Here is a 21,026-nt window from a genome sequence, read left to right as displayed (position 1 = left end):
CTATTTTGATGTCGCTAGATAGGTAATGTTGGTATCAAAGAACTTTAGTTATAGCTGGGTACCTTATTTATAGCTTGTTACTTTAGTTATAGTTAGGTACATTAGTTATGGCTAGATATCTTAGTTACTGCAAGATACCTTAGGTATGGCTAGATCTCTTAATCATGGCTACATATCTTAGTTATAATGAGGTACCTCTGCTACAAGAAAATACTTCTGATATGGTTGAGTACTTTATATACAACTAGGTAATTTAGTTATTGTTAAGAACTGTAATTTATGACAAGCTTACATAGTAATGGGTAGGTGCCTTAGTTATGAGAAGCAAATCTATGGATAAAAATCAGAGAGCAGCACTCCAATTCCTAATGTACCAAAGTAAATAACAAAGTAAACAAAACAGTATACACCTACCTTCTCCACAGCATGTTCCATGTGCGCAAATAATGTCACTTCTTTGTAGTTGCGTGTTTGAAGTCGTTGAAGAATGGTTGTACGAAGGGCTGGTGCTAGCAGAATGGTAGAATCATCAATAATGCTACTTGTTGAACCAGTTGTATGCCCTGCAAGAGATAATTCAAGAATATTAAATCTAGTCTATATCAGTGATTAAGTTGATAAAATATAGATTAGATTCCTAAAATTTGTACCAAGCACTGGAAATGACTGTTGATGCTTAGCTCCAGGTCAGAACAGACTCAGCACAACTATGATCAAATGTATTACATTTATAACCATGACCTGCAAGAAATAACAGCTATATCCCCTCTCAACTCAGTAGGATGTGATTTGAGGGAGATTTAGCAGATATTTGTAGCAGATCGAGTGACCACATAAAGTGGATTCAGTTTAGTACAGATCTAATCTCTCTGAAAGGATGGCTGGTTGCCTTCATTATAAATATATTAATATTGTCATTGATGGTGATGTTGTTGGGGGTGGAGCGGGGTGTTGTGGTATTATAAATTTGATAGTGACTGACAAAATAATTAGCAGTATTTAGTTACACCCCAAGTTCAAATCTTGCAAGGGTTAACTTCATCATTAACCCTGAATTTCATGTTTCCAATTATTCCAATGTTTGAATATGGCGATAGGCCTTGGGTCAGAACAAGTAAAAAAGTAATCAGAAATGTTAAACCAAGTTACATTTCAAGAAGCTTCAGCATCCGATAACAGTTTTTATTGTTAAAAATTTGTCTGGACACTTCATGCCTTCAAAGCCATGTTGAGTAAGTGACCATTAACTTAAAAAACAGGTGAGAATTAGCATCAGGAATGTGCCTGGCCATAAAACAATGCCTCAAATATCATATTCATCCAAGCATGGAAAAACAGGCCAAAAAGGAACAAAACAAATGTGTGTGTGTGCATGCAGCTGATGCCAGTGTCGCATAACTGACCTGTTTAAAGGTACCCTTCTATCGTTGGGCAATATGCTGTGCTTGAGAAGACCTATTGAGTCAAGTGAAATCGTTGTCGTGGCCGATACCAGTGCCACCTGACTGGCATGTAAAAAGCACCATTTGAGCGTGGTCGTTGCTAGTGCCGCCTGACTGGATTCTGTGCTGGTGACAGGTAAAAAGCACACACTACACTCTCAGAGTGGTTGGCATTAGGAAGGGCATCCAGCTGGAGAAACCTTGCCAGAACAGATTAGAGCCTAGCACAGCCTCCTGGTTTGCCAGTCCTCAATCAAATTGTCCAACTCATGCCAGTATGGAAGGTGGACATTAAAAGATGATGTTGATGATGATATATATATCATCATCATCATCATCATCGTTTAACGTCCGCTTTCCATGCTAGCATGGGTTGGACGATTTGACTGAGGACTGGTGAAACAGGATGGCAACACCAGGCTCCAATCTAATTTGGCAGAGTTTCTACAGCTGGATGCCCTTCCTAACGCCAACCACTCAGAGAGTGTAGTGGGTGCTTTTACGTGTCACCCGCACGAAAACGGCCACGCTCGAAATGGTGTCTTTTATGTGCCACCTGCACAAGCCAGTCCAGGGGCACTGGCAACGATCTCACTCGAAAATCCTACGGGAGCCAGTCAGGCGGTACTGGCAACGGCCACGCTCAAAATGGTGCATCTCATGTGCCACCCGCACAAGAGCCAGTCCAGGGGCACTGGCAACGATCTTACTTGGCTTGCCGGGTCTTCTCACGCACAGCACATTTCCAAAGGTCTCAGTCAGTAGTCATCGCCTCGGTGAGGCCCAATGTACGAAGGTCTTGCCTCACCACCTCAGCCCAGGTCTTCCTGTGCCTACCTCTTCCACGGGTTCCCTCAACTGTTAGGGTGTGGCACTTTTTCACGCAGCTATCCTCATCCATTCTCACCACATGTCCATACCAGCGCAATCGTCTCTCTTGCACACCACAACTGATGCTTCTAACGTTCAGCTTTTCTCTCAAGATACTTACACTCTGACGGGTATTCACATTGACATTACACATCCAACGGAGCATACTGGCTTCATTCCTTGCGAGCTTACGTATGTCCTCAGCAGTTACAGCCCATGTTTCACTGCCATGTAGCATGGCTGTTCGTACGCATGCGTCATACAGTCTGCCTTTTACTCTGAGTGAGAGTCCCTTTGTCGCCAGCAGGGGTAAGAGCTCTCTAAACTTTGCCCAGGCTATTCTTATTCTAGCAGCTACACTTTCAGCGCACTCACCCCCACTACTAACTTGGTCGCCCAGATAGTGGAAGCTATCGACTACCTCTAGTTTTTCACCCTGGAATGAGATAGAAGTTGTTTCCTGTTTGTTGACAGTCTTTATTGCACCTGAAGATCTGCCACAAACAAAAACTAACTTGCTAGTTAACCTGCCTTTGATGTTGCTGCACCTCTTATGTGTCCATAGCTTGCACCGGGTACATCTTATAGAGTTACTACCTACTCCTTTTCTACATACTGAGCAGGGCCATCTACCTGAAGGGGTTTGTGTTTTATGTTCTATCCAAAACTGTATTTGAAATTTATCTGTTATTTCTGTTCAATCATTTGACCAGCCTTTTTCAAATTTTTCAAACTTGTATCAAATGTGTTCCTTTAAAAATATTTTACTATTTTCAAATTTGTTTTTATAAATTCTTAAATGTAATTTCATTGTTTACTTATTGTGATCATATAAATATTAAAATGCTATTTGAAAGGCAGGAGGAAAAGAGAGTTATTTCACTACTTATTTGGAAAGGTGCTTCTCAGTGGAGCTGAATCTGAAAGAATGTGATTGGGATGTGATAACCAGTGGAATAACAATACCTTTCTTGAAAAGCAAGTGAGGACTGGCTATTATTGGAAGAGCATCTAACTGTAGAATACAGCCTCAATAACTCTTGTTCAAACTATACAGGCACAGAAAAAGTGAAAAGGGAAAATAATAATACATATGTGAGTGTGTACATGTATTATATTTAACATGCACTGTAATTTCAGCCTCTTTGGAATGAAGTTGTTTGTATGTAACCTTAATTATGTATTTTACTTCCAAATTAAAGCACACAAACACATGTTCACACAAGTCGACACACTCTGAGTAAAGAAATATATTTGTCTGAAGTTCAAAAGATAACTTACGTCTTGATGCAGATAACCAACACACTGATGATGGTTTATCAATTAGACAGGACATCGCAGACACCCAACGCCATGTCAACTTTTCTGAATCTCCAGAAAATATATCTTGTTCTTCATCAGTTCGTCGATATGGAATAATTGCTGATTCTGGAACTCGAGATTGCTCTGGCTGATTTTTAGATTTTGAAATTTCATCCACTGAACATTTTGTTTGGTCTTTTGTTGGCTTTGATTGGTTTGAGCTATTTTCTTTTTTTTTAAGTTCTTCACTCATAAACAGTGGCATGTCTTCAATGATAAGAGGATCAACTGAGTTGCAGGTCACATAATCAACTGGAGGGATAGAGAAGCCACTTGAGGCAGAAGATTCTAAGGCTTCACAACTGACATCACTTGAGCTTTCACCTGTTGTTCCACTTTCTTCTTCATCCAGTAAATCTGTGACAAAATTTAAAATAACATCCGAAGTGTCTTTAGTTGGTTTTGTCGTCTTCTCTGAACACTCCTCATGAGAATCTAACAAGTTGGACTGGAAAAACTTCTTATAAACTACTTTGTGACACACAGGACAAATCTTTAACGTAACATCAAAACGGTCATCAGCTTTGAATTTGCTATCATCTGTAGCAGACTGTTCAGATACTTTACAGATACACACTTCTTTCTCTTTAGTTCTTTCCTCATCACTATCTTTCTGAGCAATTACCTTGCTCCCAGCTACATGATGGGTAGGTGTGGTTTGTGATGTACTCATGTGTAGATTTTCAATATCTGATGGATTGTAAATACTGGTTTTGCAGCTGGTACCTTCATACCAAATACTACCCTCACTTCGGGACATGAGGGACTCAGAAGAACTCTGTTCTGTTATGTTTGTAAAACGACCTGGTAAGGATCCCCCAACCATAGGAGGGTAACTATAGTCATTACCAAAAAGTTGTTCTCGGATCATTTGATGGGAATAAAATGTAGCACATTCGGCAGAGTTTTCATCTAGATTGACACAAGGGGTGGAACCAGTGATGTCAAAGCTGTTGTCTACCGAAGAACTGTGTCCAAGAAAGGCAGCACTGATGCTATCTGTATCAGAAATAGAATGTCTGTCAGGAGGTAAGTTAATCTGTAATGGTTGCCAAGTTTTGCCACTCAATTCATCTGGTTTCACTCCAAATCGAAAATAAACAGCCTCACTGTTTAATCCAATTCCAAAAACCTGAAATGGAACAGAAATATTAGAATGATAAGAAAATATATTGTACTGGTTGTTGTTTAGCACTAGGTCATCCCTCATCCAGCAGGCCTATGATCAAATGTATTTAAGCCATGACCATCTCATCTCATCTTATGTCTAGGACTACACTTAATGTGTCTCACTGCTTTAAAATAGGCATGGTGTGAGTTAAGAGGGGATATAGCTGTTATTTCTAGCAAGTCAATTGACCACATAAAGGCTCACACATTAGCTCAGGATTGTATAAGGTCAACTTGATTAGTGCAGTATGAGACAAGAGGGTGGGTGTTGTGCGATATTAGGAGATGACATGAAGAGAAGAGAAATGAGGGTGTGTATAGTAATAGGTTTGATAAGAATTGGAGAAAAGGTGATGGTGTGTGTGTGTGTGTGTGTGGAGGAAGCAACAACACATGTATATGTATGTGGTGTGGTAGTGGTCTGACAACAGAGAAGAGGTAGAGGTATCCCATCTTTACCCTTTATATTACAGTTACATTTGATGGATTTGATCTCTGTCACAGTAGCTGCCAAATGAATACCAATTTATTCAACAAGTGCCATTCAACTGCTCAATCATTATGATTTAATCATCCAGTTATTGTCACCCAGTCACTCAATCACTTATTCCTTTTTTTATCATCACTTAGTCAGTTGAGGAAGGACAGTATACATGACTTTTAAGACTGAAGACCTGGTCCATATGTTTTCAACATTTTCATGTCCTCTGTTAAAAGCATTTAGGTGGGGGTATTAAACTAGGCAATGAATCATGTCTACTACACAAAGAACAAGACAGCTTCTCTGATGAGCTTCCACACAGTTTCCATTTACAAAATTTCACTCAAGTGGTTTTGGCCAACCTGAGGCTATGGTAGAAGATACTTTCCCCAGATGCTGCATGCAGTGAAATCAAACATGTAAAGCACGTGGTTGTGAAGTGAACTTCTTAACCACACAGCTAAGCCTGTGCTTATTGTCACTTAATCAACTAAGCATTGTCACATAAATTAATGAGGGAGCCTCTTACATGGTCACACTACCTGTTAGAAATAGCAGCCAAATCACCTCATATTACACCCTACTTTCTTAAAATAAAAAGCGGGTATTTTAGAAAACATAGTCTAAGTTATAGAAAGACAGGTTGATCAAAGTTGAAACTTTGATCACAGGTTAGTAATCAAGAGGACAAAACAACAATGTTAATAATCCACCCATTGCCATTTCTTCATTTAAATATATTAATATTTTATGGTTGATGCAATACTAAATACCTGCAGTCCTATATTCTTGTTGAGGGCAATGAAATAAATGAGGCCTACATATAAATGTTTGTAATTTAGGCACAACACTAGAAATTTTGAAGTAAGTGGATTACTCAATACCATAAATCAAATACTTAACTGGGACTTTATTTTATTGACCTCAGAAGGAGGAAAGGCAAAGTTGACCATGACAGGATTTGAACTCAGAATGTAAAGAGCAAGAAGAAATACTTCAAGGCATTTTATTGGATACTCTAACAACTTTGTCAATTCTATGTCCTTATGAAGTCCAATATATTAATGCCTGAAGCAGAATTTGTACATGTGTTGTATGAACAACAAATGGAGTGGCTTGATTACACTACCTTATTTCTTCAGTGAACACTGGAAAGGTCATAAATAATTATTGAAGATACAGAGAGAATAGCTATTTCAGAACAAATGATATAAAGACGGTGTTTTAACTTTTTATAATGGGAGATAAAATGCAGAGTTGAGTGTCATGCTAGATTATCAGAAAATAGTCATGCTGACTAATCAGAAAATAGATAGTTTCGATTTTGAACAAAAACAACTATTTGAGAATTTAAAATAAAATCAGTTTTCTTATATTAATTTTAATCAATATACAAGTGTAAGCCCCTGGGGCAGTAGTTGTTACACACATATCATAGAAGGTATCACTGTAAAGTTCATTCACTTCTGGTTCACAGATATTCTGTTTCTTCTACCATTATAGTGGCTTCTGCTCTTCCAAACTCAAAAGCTATCCAACCCACAAGATGTAACCCTCCCCTCTTCTCATGTTACCACTCCTACTGTCTCACCCTACACCAAACATTTCCCATATTTATTGCTTCCTGGACATGCAGTCGTCTATATTTACTCTGCTACCCACACTTTCACTACAGACATCAATCTACAGAAATTGAAGTTGAACGTCATTTGTATAGATGTCTTTTGTCTGGGAAAATCTGAAAAGATCAAGGACACATTTTTATCCTTTTCTATAGAAGATAATAATAAAAGAAACAAAACAACCCTTCCTTATTGAAGAACATGAAATGACATTTTCAACAGTGAATTACATTTTGAAATTGTTAGTTGAAATACATTAACTATTAGTATTTGTTGATAAAAGTCAGAAGTAATGTTAGGTATAAAATCTGTGGTTTACCTGATCATTTGGTCCAACAGATATTACTGACATAAGACCAACCATCTCTACCCAAATTGTTCCAGTGACAGCAGATAAGTCGTTTTCAACATCACTTTCCCTTATTCCCTTGCGGAACCATACCTGAAACACAGAGCAGTCAGTATGTGCTAAATAATGATTATTTATGTACAGATGTATTTATTAGCTACTTTTGAGAAAAGAACAAACACCCTGTAGTATGAAGGAGAATAGGAATTGTATTGTTCATGGTTCTCTCAATAGTATTAGAAGTATATGTACAGTAAAATTGTTCAAATTTAGAATTGAAATTATGTCGACATAGCATTTGGTATTGATATATATGTGTGTGTATGCATGCATGTGCGCATGCGTGTGTGTGTGAGTGTGTGTGCGTGCGCGCGTGACTATATATATGTATATATATATATATATATATATATATATATATATATATACATACAGGGTCTCCCCACAAAAATGTATACACACTTTAGCAGCTGATAACCCAACTGATGTTTTTTCTTTTCAGATGAAACCCATTGGAATTAATGATGGCAGTCAGACTAAGCTTTGAACAAAGGAAATTCATTCTAAAATGCTACTGAGAGTGTGAAAACACAGTTGAACTGCAAAGACAGTTTAGGAGGGAGTTTTAAACAGATCCACCAATGCAACTTACCACCACTCAAATTAGAGATAAGTTTGAAGCTGACGGAACATTTCAGAATGTTCACGAGAAGCATTCCAGAAGACCACGAACATCAACAGCCCCCACAAAGCAAGAAGGAGTGCTTGAAACGTATCACCAAAGTCCAAGAAAATCTGTGCAGCATGCGAGTCATAAAGTAGTTATTCCAAAATTGTCTGTCCAACACATTAGAGAAGACTTTGAAGATGAGGAGTTTTATTTTCAGCAAGACGGGGCACCCCCACACTACCATCACTATGTTAGATCCTTCCTTGATGAGATCCTGCCAAAATGGTGGATTGGACAAAGGGGTTTTGTTGAATACCCTCCACGTTCACCAGAATTTTTTTTATGGGGATACCTAAAAGACAAAGTCTACACTATGAAACTTGTGACAGTCGCTGATTTGAGTGCAGCCATTGAATGAGAATGCACACAAATACCAAACGAACTCTTTCGTGATGTTTGCGATTCCATTACTTTGCATTGTCAGTAGTGCCTGGACCAGAAAGGACATCAGTTTGAAAACAGGCGTTGACAAAACAATAAAATAATGTCTGTAGATTCTATTAAATTTTGAAAATAAAATGTATTTTAATAAACATTCACATGGTAGTGACTTTCACTCCTATCATACTCATCACTCTCATCCACCTTTCGATTTGACTATAAAGGAAAGACTATCTTCATTCTTTTCAGTCTTGATCACTATACAACCTCTTTCACCATAACCACCTGATAAAGGAAAACTGCCTGCCCTTTCTGACCAAAGGAAGGTAGAGGCACAATTCTCAAGATGAACTTTGCTGACAATAATGTGTTTTTATTATAAGTGCTTAAAATATTTACAGTTGATTAGACAGGTAGTCTCAAGAGAAAATACAGATCAGACAAGATATCTAATTAAGAGTGAAGAGTGATAAATACTCGTAACCAATTACTGTTCTAATCTCATTGAGCCAATATACATAATACCTCTGCATGAGAATAAAATAGATTCTTACCTGTCCGTCCCTACTGAGGGCCCACACTGTGTCTTTACCAACAGCAACTTGCATCAATTTGGCTGAAGCTGAGGGAGGACTAACCTCAATCCACTGGGTTCCTGAAGAATACATGACAAAGGATTAGAGAGTAGTGGGGAGAGATAAGAAGAGAGACAAGAGATGAACAAATATAGAAAGACAGATAAAAGAGTTTATTAGAGAACAATACAAAATCAGAAAACATTGGTGCTGTGGGAGAGGAGAAACAAACAAACAGAGAAGTAGACTAACAAAACACTCAGAAAGGCAGATTGACAGAGAAGTGTGCATATAACAAACTGAAACTGTAAAGTTTAAAATAAGGAAGAAAATCTACTATACTAAGGATATGCCACACACACACACACATATATATATATATATATATATATATATATATATATATATACACATACATACATAATCATCATCATCATCATCATCGTTTGACATCTGTCTCCCATGCATGCATGGGTAGGATGGTTGACAGGAGCCAGCCAGGTACAAAACTAGCCAAGGCTACTGTGTCTGTTTTGGCAGGGATTTTACGGCTGGATGTCCTTCCTGACACCAACCACTTTGTGGAGTGGACTCAGTGCTTTTTATGTGACACTAACACAGGTGAGGTTATTTTTGGCATGACTTTTACAGCTGGATGCCCTTCCAAATGCCAACCACTTTAGTGTGGATTGGATGCTGTTTACCTGGTAGAAGCACTGGCAGGGTCACCAAGTAACTCACAAGACAAGGAATTATGAGAGGGGCAGGGGCGTTTGAGGAGGGGAACTTGTGTCAGAGGATGAAACGTTAGAGTGTGACAGAGAGACAGAGAGGAGAAACAGGTGTCTTGCTATAACGGAGGGAGCATTGGAGGGGGTAATCCAGTATCATTTGATGAAAGGTTAGAGTGTGACAGAGAAATAGAGAGGCAGAAATAGGTGTCTTACTATAGAGGAGGTACATGGTTACAAAGAGAGCGAGAGAGGGGAGAGAGAGAGCGGGAGAGAGCAAGAGAGAGAGGGAGAAACAAGAAAGAAGACAGAAACAGGTGTGCTGATGTAAAGGAGATACTTGGTAACCTAGTCAGAGGAAAAACAAGAGAAGGAGAGAGAGAAAGTGAGCAAGAATGAAGACAGAAATAGGTGCTGCTGTACAGGAAATACATGGCTACCCAGCCAGAAGGAAGATCAAAGGAAAGAGAGACAGAAAGAGCAGGAAACAGCAAAAGTATAAGAGAGAGTAGGAGAGAGATGGTGAAGTGTCAGAGTACATATATATGATTATATACAAGTGCATACATATGATTATATACAAACATATATATATATAGTTGAAATTTACAGAAAAACAAAAGACGGAGACATGTGTATAAACAACAAGCAGGTGTATTAGTTTGACACTCGGGAAGGTAAGAAAGTCTTTTATGCTTCGAGCCTAGGCTCTTCAACAGAAAAGAACATGAGGAAATAAACAGAGAGAGAATAAAAAAACAGTGTGTGTGTGTGTGTGTGTTCATATGTATGTATACATAGGACAGGATACAGGTACATACATATATACATGCATATATATATACATACATGCATATATATACATACATGCATATATATACATACATACATATATATATATACATATATACATACATATATACATATATACATACATATACACATACATATATACATACATACATATACACATACATATACATATATATATATACTCTTTTACTTGTTTCAGTCATTTGACTGCGGCCATGCTGGAGCACTGCCTTTTAGTTGAGCAAATCGACCCCGGGACTTATTCTTTGTAAGCCTAGTACTTATTCTATCGGTCTATTTTGCCGAACCGCTAAGTGACAGGGACATAAACACACCAGATTGGTTGTCAAGCAATGCTAGGGGAACAAACACAGACACACAAACATACACACACACACACATATATATATATATATATATATATATATATATGACAGGCTTCTTTCAGTTTCCTTCTACCAAATCCACTAACAAGGCTTTGGTCAGCCCGAGGCTATAGTAGAAGATACTTGTCCAAGATGCCATGCAGTGAGACTGAACTCGGAACCATGTGGTCGGTAAGCAAGCTACTTTCCACACAGCCACTCCTGCGCCTATATATATATATATATATATATATGAATAATATATGAGTATATGCATATATATGTACATACCTTCATCTATATATATATATATATATATATATATATACACACACACATATATATATATAAAATTTTAATAAAGTATTATTACCATTATTAAAAATAACAATAATAATAAAGTGGCCAGCAAGTCTAACCTAAATATGTAAAATATACAAATAAATTAATTAGCGTACCGGAATACCACTTACTAGAAATAGGAGTTAACACTCCAAATCCACAAAATAGATGAATACAGCAAGCTTAGCTAACGATCCTTAAATACTAACGTACAAAAAGTGAAATCAATTGATACCAAGACATCCGTTCTTGCTTCGTAGTTTATAGAAGGTGAGGCCTATTTTTATTATATTCATTACATTCACTGTGCATGTTTCTTAATAGTGAGAAATTTGTGTCCTTGGAGTATTAACTCCTATTTCTAGCAAGTGGTATTCTGGTACCCTAATTTATCTATTTATATATATATATATATATATATATATAGATATATATATATATATATATATATATATATAGATATATATATATATATATATATATATATATATATATATATTATACATACACTGGCATTGTCAGTTACAATAATGAGGATTCCAGTTGATCAATGGAACAGCCAGCTTGTAAAGTTAACATGCAAGTGGCTGAGCACTCTACAGACACACGTACCCTTAATGTAGTTCTCAGGGAGATTCAGAATGACACAAAGTGTGACAAGGATAGCCCTTTGACATACAGGTACTACATATTTTTGCCAGATGAGTGGACTGGAAAAACATGAAATAAAATGTCTTGCTCAAGGACACAACACATCACCAGGAATTGAACTCATAGCTTTATGATTGTGAGCTGAATACCCTAACTGCTTAGCCACACTCTTTCACTATGCATGCACACACAATATATACATATGTATAAGAGTAGCAAACGAATTGTATCAAGTTGCTGGAATATCGGTGGGCCATCCTCTCTTTTTGTAAATATCTAAATTTAAAAGAAAAAAGGGAAAAAAAAAAAACTGTTAAAATGTCCTAGTTTGTAACATATACCTCAATGAGTCACACAAATACACAAATCCTCACACATATTCTCTGCCATTTATCCCATTATTCAATCAGCTGAACAACATACAGATTGAATAAGCATGTGAAGTGGTTGAGTAACCCACAGATATATACACACTAAATACTTGAATAACAGATACAGTCCATCTGAGAAGTTTCTACACATTTCTCATCCATCTAATTGTACTCACAATGCTTCAGCTGACCAGAGGTCACAGTAAAAGACATTTTCTGAAGATGACATCCAGTGGGTATGAGCTCAGGACTACATGGTTGTGAAACAATCTTCTTAACTACCCAGTCGTACCTCTATTCTGTCCTATATATATATATACATACATACATATGATTATGTGTGTGTGTGTTTGTGTGTTCATATATAATCATATATACCAAAACAGTCTGACGAATGGGAATGTGAAACTCTGAGTAACAGTTTTTGTGATGTCTTTGCAGCTTTATTAAAAAAGTATAATATATATATATATATATATATATATATATATATATATATATATATATATATATATATTGGGTTGACAAAAAAGTAATTTCGTTTTTCACAAATAGATAGAGTTACGTTTTTTTTTTTTAATGACCTTCGTTGATGTTATGATTTTTTCCTTTTGACGTTTGATAGCCATTACTTTTAGTTTACTTTAGAAGCAAATTGCGCATAATTTTGTTTACAGCCGTTAGTTCAGTGTCAATTTTAACATGGAGTGCAAAAACGAATATTTCCACCATATTTTGCTTTTTCATTTCTGTAAAGGCAAAAAAGCTGCTGAGGCTCACAAAGAGATATATGAAATTTATGGTGTTGATTGCTTAACAGAACACACATGTCAGAAATGGTTTAAAAAATTCCGTTCCGGAGATATTTCACTCAAAGATGATCAATGTTCTGGTCGACCTACAGAAGTTAATAATGACCGAATCGAAGCCATAATTTAATCTGATTGTCATATAACTGTGTGAGAGATTGCAGAGAGGTGAAATATATCACACACAACAATTGAAAATCACTTATAATGTCTTGGACATATTAAGAAGCTCAATATTTGGGTTCCATATAAATTGTAAGAGATTCACTTAACACAACGAATCAATATTTGCGATATGCATCTCAAACGCAATGAAATCGACCATTTTTTGAAATGAATCATCACTGGTGATGAAAAATGGATTGTCTACAGTAACATCAATCGAAAACGACCATGGTCCAAGCGTAATAAACCAAAACAAACTACATCAAAAGCTGAATTGCATCAAAAAATGGTCATGCTGTCAATTTGGTAGGATTACAAAGGTATTGTGTATTTTGAGCTGCTTCCAAGGAACCAAATGATCAGTTCAGATATTTACTGTCAACAACGAATGAAACTGGAGGAACTTTCAATAATGGTGACCTGAAATCACACTTGCTTCAGTTTTGGGCCATTAAGGACCAGAAGTTCTCTGAGTGTAGAATCATGAAGTTACCGTAAAGATGGCAAAAGGTCATCGAACAAAACGGAAATATATATATAATGGATTAAAGTTCAATCTTTGTATGAAAAAATGACTTTTATTTCACACTAAAAAAACTGAAATTACTTTCTTGCCAACCCGGAGTGGTTGGCATTAGGAAGGGCATCCAGCTGTAGAAACTCTGCCAGATCAGATTGGAGCCTGGTGCAGCCTTCTGGCTTGCCAGTCCTCAGTCAAATCATCCAACCCATGAAAGCGGATGTTAAACGATGATGATGATGATGATATATATATATATATATTTATATATGGTAAGAAATTTGCTTCCCAACCACATGGTTTTTGGGTTCAGTCTGACTACATGGCACCTTCGGCAAATGTCTTCTGCAATAGCCCCAAAGCCTTGTGAATAGATTTGATAAATTGAAACTGAAAAAAGAACGTATGTATGCTCTCCCTCTCTTTGCAGGGCCTCTGACACTAGTGGAAAGGATGGAAGTGTTCTTCGGACCAAAGATCTTGCCTGAATACTTACAACAGAGTGAGTTCTGCTAAAGGTATCCACAAGGTAGATGGTGATGTAAATTAGGTGATGATTTAACACTGCCACTGTAAAATAGAAATGATCCCTCGATGGGTTTCCATGGGGTTCCCTTCTACCAAATTTCACATACAAGACTTGATTACTGTAGAAGACACTTGCCAAAGGTGCCACAAAATGAAATTTCATAGTTGCAAAGAAAGCTTAGTACAAAGAATGCAGGCACAGAGTTCCTTTTTGTATGCTATGGTTGATATAATGGAAAGAAATCAAGAAATTTATAAATAACTAGCTGGCCCCATGCCGTCAAAAATGTATTCTATATATAAAGAAGGTACAAAACCAAGATTTTAGTTTAATAATTCTTTTATTACCAAATTTTTAATGAAAAATCTATCTGCAACTAACATCCCTTGACTGCTTGTTTCCTTCAAAAGAATTTTTAAGTTTTCCTACATTCTTGTACGACTTAAGGCCACATAAAGCTGGCTGTGACTAAATACGGGAGCTGGCAAGTAAATACCAAATACACAGAGTTGAAACGCTCTCACAACCAGTTTGCCAATCACCCCTTCCTTCCTTATTCATCTATCACCCCCACCTTCCTTTCTCATTCATATGTTGTGACAGAAAAAAACACCAGAGTATTGTTATAGTAGATTTACCATAAACAGAATCTCTTGAGACACCAAGTCGAACATAAGCAGTTCCATCCCAAGTGACAGACCAGACACGAGCTGTAGGTCCAATGGAAATATTGATAATACTTTGACTATTGGTGCCGATATGATCCCAGGTTTTACCTTCTGGACAATCCCTTGTGACGCCACTGCGGACAAATACCTGTGGGACAAGAAAAAATTCAGATAAAACAATGATGATGGTCATTGTGGGAATGGAAGTGGTTTTGATGGTGATGGTAGTGAATTTAACAGTAGTGATGATGATGATGAAGATGATGATAGGTGATTAGCAGAAGGTGGAAATGATGGTGGTAGTGGTGGTGGTGATGACATGTGGAGATGAAGGTGGAGATAGTGATGTGGAAATAGTGGGGATGGTGGTGATATTGGTGGGGAAGGTGGTGATGGTTATAGAGATAATGGTGGTGGTGGTGATAGTGGAGACAGGGGTAGTAGTAAAAATGAGAATGGTTGTGGTGTTGGGGATGGGGACAAAGGTTATGATGGTAAGGATGATGATGATGATGTTTACAAATGTGGTGCATGTGTGTGTGTATGTGTGTGTATGAAAATATGTATATATGACTGACACTGTTGTGTTGTTGGTGGGGGTAGCAACAATGGCAATACTGCCACTGCCGCTGCCACCACCACCTCCTGAGACCTTGAAGAGATAAAGAGATATAATTACCTGACCATCAACTGTAACTGCCCAGACACACAGGTGTCCAAGTGGTTGATTAGGAAGTTCAAAGCCACCAACTGCAATATCAATGAAAGCTTCTTTGTGGCTTTCAATGGTGAGATCAGGGATCTGGAAAACAATTGACAAATAAATAACAAATTCATATGCATTCATTCGTTGTCTCTGCATCATCTCTCCATTTATCTAATAGTTTAGTCAGAGAAAAGGTAATGCGTACTGACTTTTTACAGGGACATTATGACTAATGGGAGTGAAGAATCTAAGGAAAATGAGTTACTGCTGTAAGAAGCAGTGCATCAATATACTGAGTTATATATATATGTATATCTTTTATCTTTTACTTGTTTGTCATTAGACTGCAGCCATGTTGGGGTGTTGCCTTGAAAAATTTTTAGTTGTATGAATCGACCCCAGTACTTATTTTTTTGTTAAGCCTGGTACTTATTCTATCAGTATCTTATGCTGAACTGATACGTCACGGGGATGTAAACACACCAACACTGGTTGTCAAGCAGTACTGGGGGACAAACACAGATGCAATGACACACACACACACACACATACATAAATATGACAGGCTTCTTTCAGTTTCCATCTACCAAATCCACTCACAAAGCTTTGGTTGACCTGAGGTTATAGTAGAAGACTCTTGTCCTTGGTGTCACACAGTGGGACTGAACCCGAAACCATGTGGTTGGGAAGCAAGCTTCTTACCACACAGCCACACCTGTACCTCTCTCTCTATATATATATAATATGTTCTATTATGGACAAGGACCCACAAATTATTTGGAGGAGAAATAAAATCAATTAAGTTGGTTCTCAGTACTTGGATGGTACTTAACTTATATCAACTATAGAAGGATAAAGAGTAAAGTTGACTTAAGTGGGATTTGAACTTCAAATCTATTTTGTAGGCATTTTGTTTGATGTCCTACCAATTTTCCCAATCATATAATAATAATAATAATAATAATAATAATAATAATAATAATAATAATATAATAATAATAATAATAATAGTAATAAAAATAATTTGTATTGTTCCCAATGCAACCTATTTTATGAATGATAATCATTCCCATGTATAATAAAATGACTATGATACCACATATTTGTTCACTGCAATTTGTGGCAGACAATGTACTCAACAAATGAATAATGTCTCCACAATTTGTGCCCATCTTATCAGATATAAATCACACATGCAGCCCCCACTCTCTCTCTCCCTCCCTCACACACACAATGTCAAGCATTGTTTCAGTTTGAAGTAGTTGGAAATTCCACTGACTGAAACAATAGAAATATAGAACAGTGAATGATACCAATGACAGTCCTGTGAGTAAAAATCAGTTGTGTGTATATAACTGTAACTGTGTGAGTGTATATATATATGATTATGAGGTCATACAACATGCTGATATTGTTAGCAATGTATTAACCTCTTCTAGATTACAACTAGCAGCAGCAATAGTAGACTTCTATTACTTCAACATCACAACCACTGCAGTGACCATCACCATTACCACTATCACAAGAACCATTATCATTACCACCACTAGTTACACTGAAAGATAAGATAAAACACATTTGAAAGGAAACATTACAAAATGGTTTCACTGCTGTGGAAATGTTGATAAGGTGAACTATATTTGACCACTGGTCATTCTAGACAGGTTATTAGTTCAAACAATAACAAAGTAATTGAATCAAAGAAAATAACTGAAATCCCTTACCTTTGCCCAACAGTCCACTGCTGTATAACGCCGGAATCTGATCCATTTCCGTTTGCGTACACAAGAATTCCACTTGATATCTTGTGTCCAATATGAAGGGAAGTTGGCTGCATATTGCCAACCCTAGCATTGTAAATTAACAAAAAAGTATTAGAGCAATGTTACAGTGTTTAAGAGAAAAGCAAATTATTAGAGTGTGTAGGACAATACAATGACAATAATATATTGTAGAACACAGAAACACATTGTAATAGATTGTAAAATGGGGTACTGAACTTGGTCATACTGTATAGGTACACATACTATGTAGAACTACAGAGGTCATATTAATACATTGTGATACAGAACACAGTTAACAGTGCACATGATGCAATAACACATTATACCCCACAACAATGCATTACACTACAGTGTAGGACAATGTGGAAAACACAACATACTGTATGACAGTGTAGGATAGTGTGGAGGAGAGTGTTTAAGACACAGTATCATTGCAATATGCTGTAATACAGAATGTACGGTACAATAGTAATTAAGAGGAAAGCAATAAATGGGCCAGGTTATTTACTTACACCACGGTCAGTCAAATGTCCTCGAAAATTCTCATCCACACTCCAATCGCCCTCCCATTCCCAGTACTGTGATGGCAACTCAAAACAATCTTTCGGATAATAACCTTCTCCGCTTTCATCACTCCAGTTCTTGCGTTCTGTTGGCAGCAAGTTCTTGCCAGAGAAGCCATTAACTGGAGTCCATCGCTGTCAGAGAATAAAACCGTAAAAGAGAGACTGGTATTTAATGATAGATCAACAATTTGATACAAGAAGATTAAGAAATTCTTGCTACAGGGGACATGGTAACATACAATAGTTTGAAATTATTAGTCAAAATAAGGTTTATACTATAAATGCACCACATGAAAAGCCTACAACTGAGCTTCTATGCAAGCACTTGTCTTGCAAAAATAAAAGCAAATTCTTACTCTTAAAATAAAAGGATGGACACAACTTGAAATCTTTTTATCGTAAGACTGTTCAATTGAATCCAAACTGGCGAAACAACAACATTATATATGACAGTATATATAACATATCACCAGATGACTAATGATATGTAATGTAATATATGCTCACACACACACACACACACACACACACACACACACACACATATATAATTCGTTAACTGAAAGTATATATTATGCACCACTAGATGACAGTATACATTACACAACAACAGATGACAATATAATCTTATCACTAGCTGACAGTATATTATTCACACATATGCAAATGCATACAAACACAACACACTCACAGAGAATGTACACCAATATATACACAGGCACAACATACCCTACCACATACTATTAATGCCTCATTCATAAATGAAAAGACAAAAAAATTTCATTCTATAATTGAGGTTTGAGATTCAATACCCACAAAATCTAGAATTAGATAAATTATTACTACAAAAGCAAAATTAGAAACAATACAGCAATTAATTATTATTTGTTTTTAAAATGATGGTCTGATTAATTAGTATAAAAACTGTTGATCATTTATGAAATTATCTTTATAAAAGATTACCATATTTTACTATTTCCTTGCTATCATGTAAATAAAATATGACTTATTGGTTTTATCTTCAGCAGAATCTATTTCTACATATACACCACACCAACTATTTGATCAGCTGGCATCTTGTATGACTGCTGCTATATATTTATTATTTTGAAATCTCATATCTCCAGCCACACACCATACCAATTGTCTAAATAAAATCAGAATTAGCTGCCAATGCCACCAATTTTGGCAATTGCTGGAAAGAATACAAAACTGGAATGTTGTTACAAAATCAATTATAAAATATATGAGAACCATTTGAATAAAGAATTGGCAAATGTTTTGTTACCCATTAAATTGCTGTTAGTTTTATTATTACATTTTAAGATGTTTTAATTTGAAAGTATATCTATGAATGGAATTTTTTGTGTTTATTTATAACTATTCTCTAAATTCCTACAATAAAATGAGTCAATATTTAACCAAAAAAAAAAAAAAAAACAATGCGCCATCACTGGAATTTAGATGATAAAAATATATATTCACTATTGTAGTAAAGATAAGATACAGCACAATACACTCTCACTCTCCTCCTGCTTTCTCTCTCTATCTATTTATATCTTTCATATATTCATACACAGGGCTGATAAGAGAGGGAAGTTCATCTTGGAGGCTTGCACAAAACTTTAATGTTTTGTGGAAGTCTCCAAGATGAGACACATCACACAACACAAGTCAACATACAGACAACATACACACATATAGCATATACAGACACATTCACACACATGTGCACAAAGCAGACAATATCTTACATACAATACATCACAGTCACATGCTGGTTGAACAGTAAACAAGTTTTACAGATTTTAACTCCTTGTCCTTTCACTGCTAGTTCAATCAATTGCGTGACAGGAAAAAAGTCACTTCATTGGCTTTGAAATTTGGCTGCCATTTCAAGAAGGGCCAGTGTCCACATAAAGTATCTTTCATTGGCCCATCAAAATTGGATGATATTTCTGGATCAACAAGGGAGTCTTTATGGAAACAGAACCCCTACCATCACCTTTGGCTGCTATTTCTAGCAAGTCAAATAATAACATAGAGCACCTCCCTACTTTGTTGGTCAAGGAACTTTGACTGTTATTTCTGCCAGGTCAACTGTCAACAAAGAGGCTCCCCTATTGGTTCAAACTCATTTGTTGTTTATGAGTAAGAAGGGTGTAGTATTGTAAGACTGAATGTGTTGCTAGAATGCGAGGAAGAATCTTAAGAATGCTTTCTTCACTGTACCACAGTGAAAATTGAATCACTTCTACAACATTCCTAGCAACAACATTTGCAAATTCTCTTGCCAAGTCTTTCTTTAATTGTTATTTGTAAAGGTATAAATAGAGATTCAATTTCAAATGCTAGAATATGAAGAAGGCGTTCAATAGAGAAGTGTCATTTATTACAACCAATCATTTGTATAAAAGGATAAAGAGTTAAAAAACGGAGTTGAGGTGGGGCAAGTCATATTTTTTGATGGAATTTTCAGACTATATTTCAGACTATTTTATGGAATTTTCAGACTTTGAACTTAGGAAAAGAGAAGAAAACAAAACCAGAATATGAAGAAGATACCAAGTGCATCATCAACTATTTATAAAAGACTAAAGAGCTACAAAAGAGTACCATATTTTGTACAGGATCTTCAGGATCTGATAACTTCAGGTCAGAGAAGAAAATAAAACCTACCTAAACAGGAAGAAGGTAGTGCAAGTGAACAATGTCAATTGCATTATCAATCATTTGTAAAAGGATAAGGAATTATAAAAGGAAAGGGAGTGGTTGTTTTCTTTTTATGGTATCTTCTGACTAGTAACTTCAAAATTACAATTAAAGAAACCAAACCCTTATCAAACTGCAAAGGCATTGTAAGTGGTAGACTTAACCCATCATCCTGCTTAATATCACCAGGTCCTTAAGTGCCTTGTAATCAAGGCTACACTGTTGGAAATATCTGCACCAGGTTTCAAGTTTAAGGATAACTTCCTCACCCCTCTCACTAATCTCATTGGCTCTAAAAGGAGCTACAGGTCC

General features: G+C 36.5%; 1 protein-coding gene across 1 annotated transcript in view; it reads right to left on the bottom strand.

The window, feature by feature from the left end:
• Positions 1-21,026, bottom strand: part of LOC106875269 (tectonin beta-propeller repeat-containing protein 1) — a 66,055-nt gene that overhangs the window by 27,850 nt on the left and 17,179 nt on the right. Inside the window, exons 3-10 of the mRNA XM_014923356.3 lie at positions 17,949-18,134; positions 17,377-17,499; positions 15,626-15,748; positions 14,917-15,094; positions 8,962-9,062; positions 7,267-7,389; positions 3,594-4,806; positions 415-563 (exon numbers count right to left, since the gene is read on the bottom strand). Of these exons, the coding sequence (XP_014778842.1) occupies positions 415-563; positions 3,594-4,806; positions 7,267-7,389; positions 8,962-9,062; positions 14,917-15,094; positions 15,626-15,748; positions 17,377-17,499; positions 17,949-18,134 (2,196 nt within the window). The remainder of the gene's footprint in view (positions 1-414; positions 564-3,593; positions 4,807-7,266; positions 7,390-8,961; positions 9,063-14,916; positions 15,095-15,625; positions 15,749-17,376; positions 17,500-17,948; positions 18,135-21,026) is intronic.

Source organism: Octopus bimaculoides, chromosome 2, assembly GCF_046866305.1.
Source record: "Octopus bimaculoides isolate indiv1 chromosome 2, ASM4686630v1, whole genome shotgun sequence".
NCBI classification, from domain to species: domain Eukaryota; kingdom Metazoa; phylum Mollusca; class Cephalopoda; order Octopoda; family Octopodidae; genus Octopus; species Octopus bimaculoides.
Note: the sequence above shows the minus strand (reverse complement) of the source record. Positions and strands in the feature narration are given on the sequence as shown.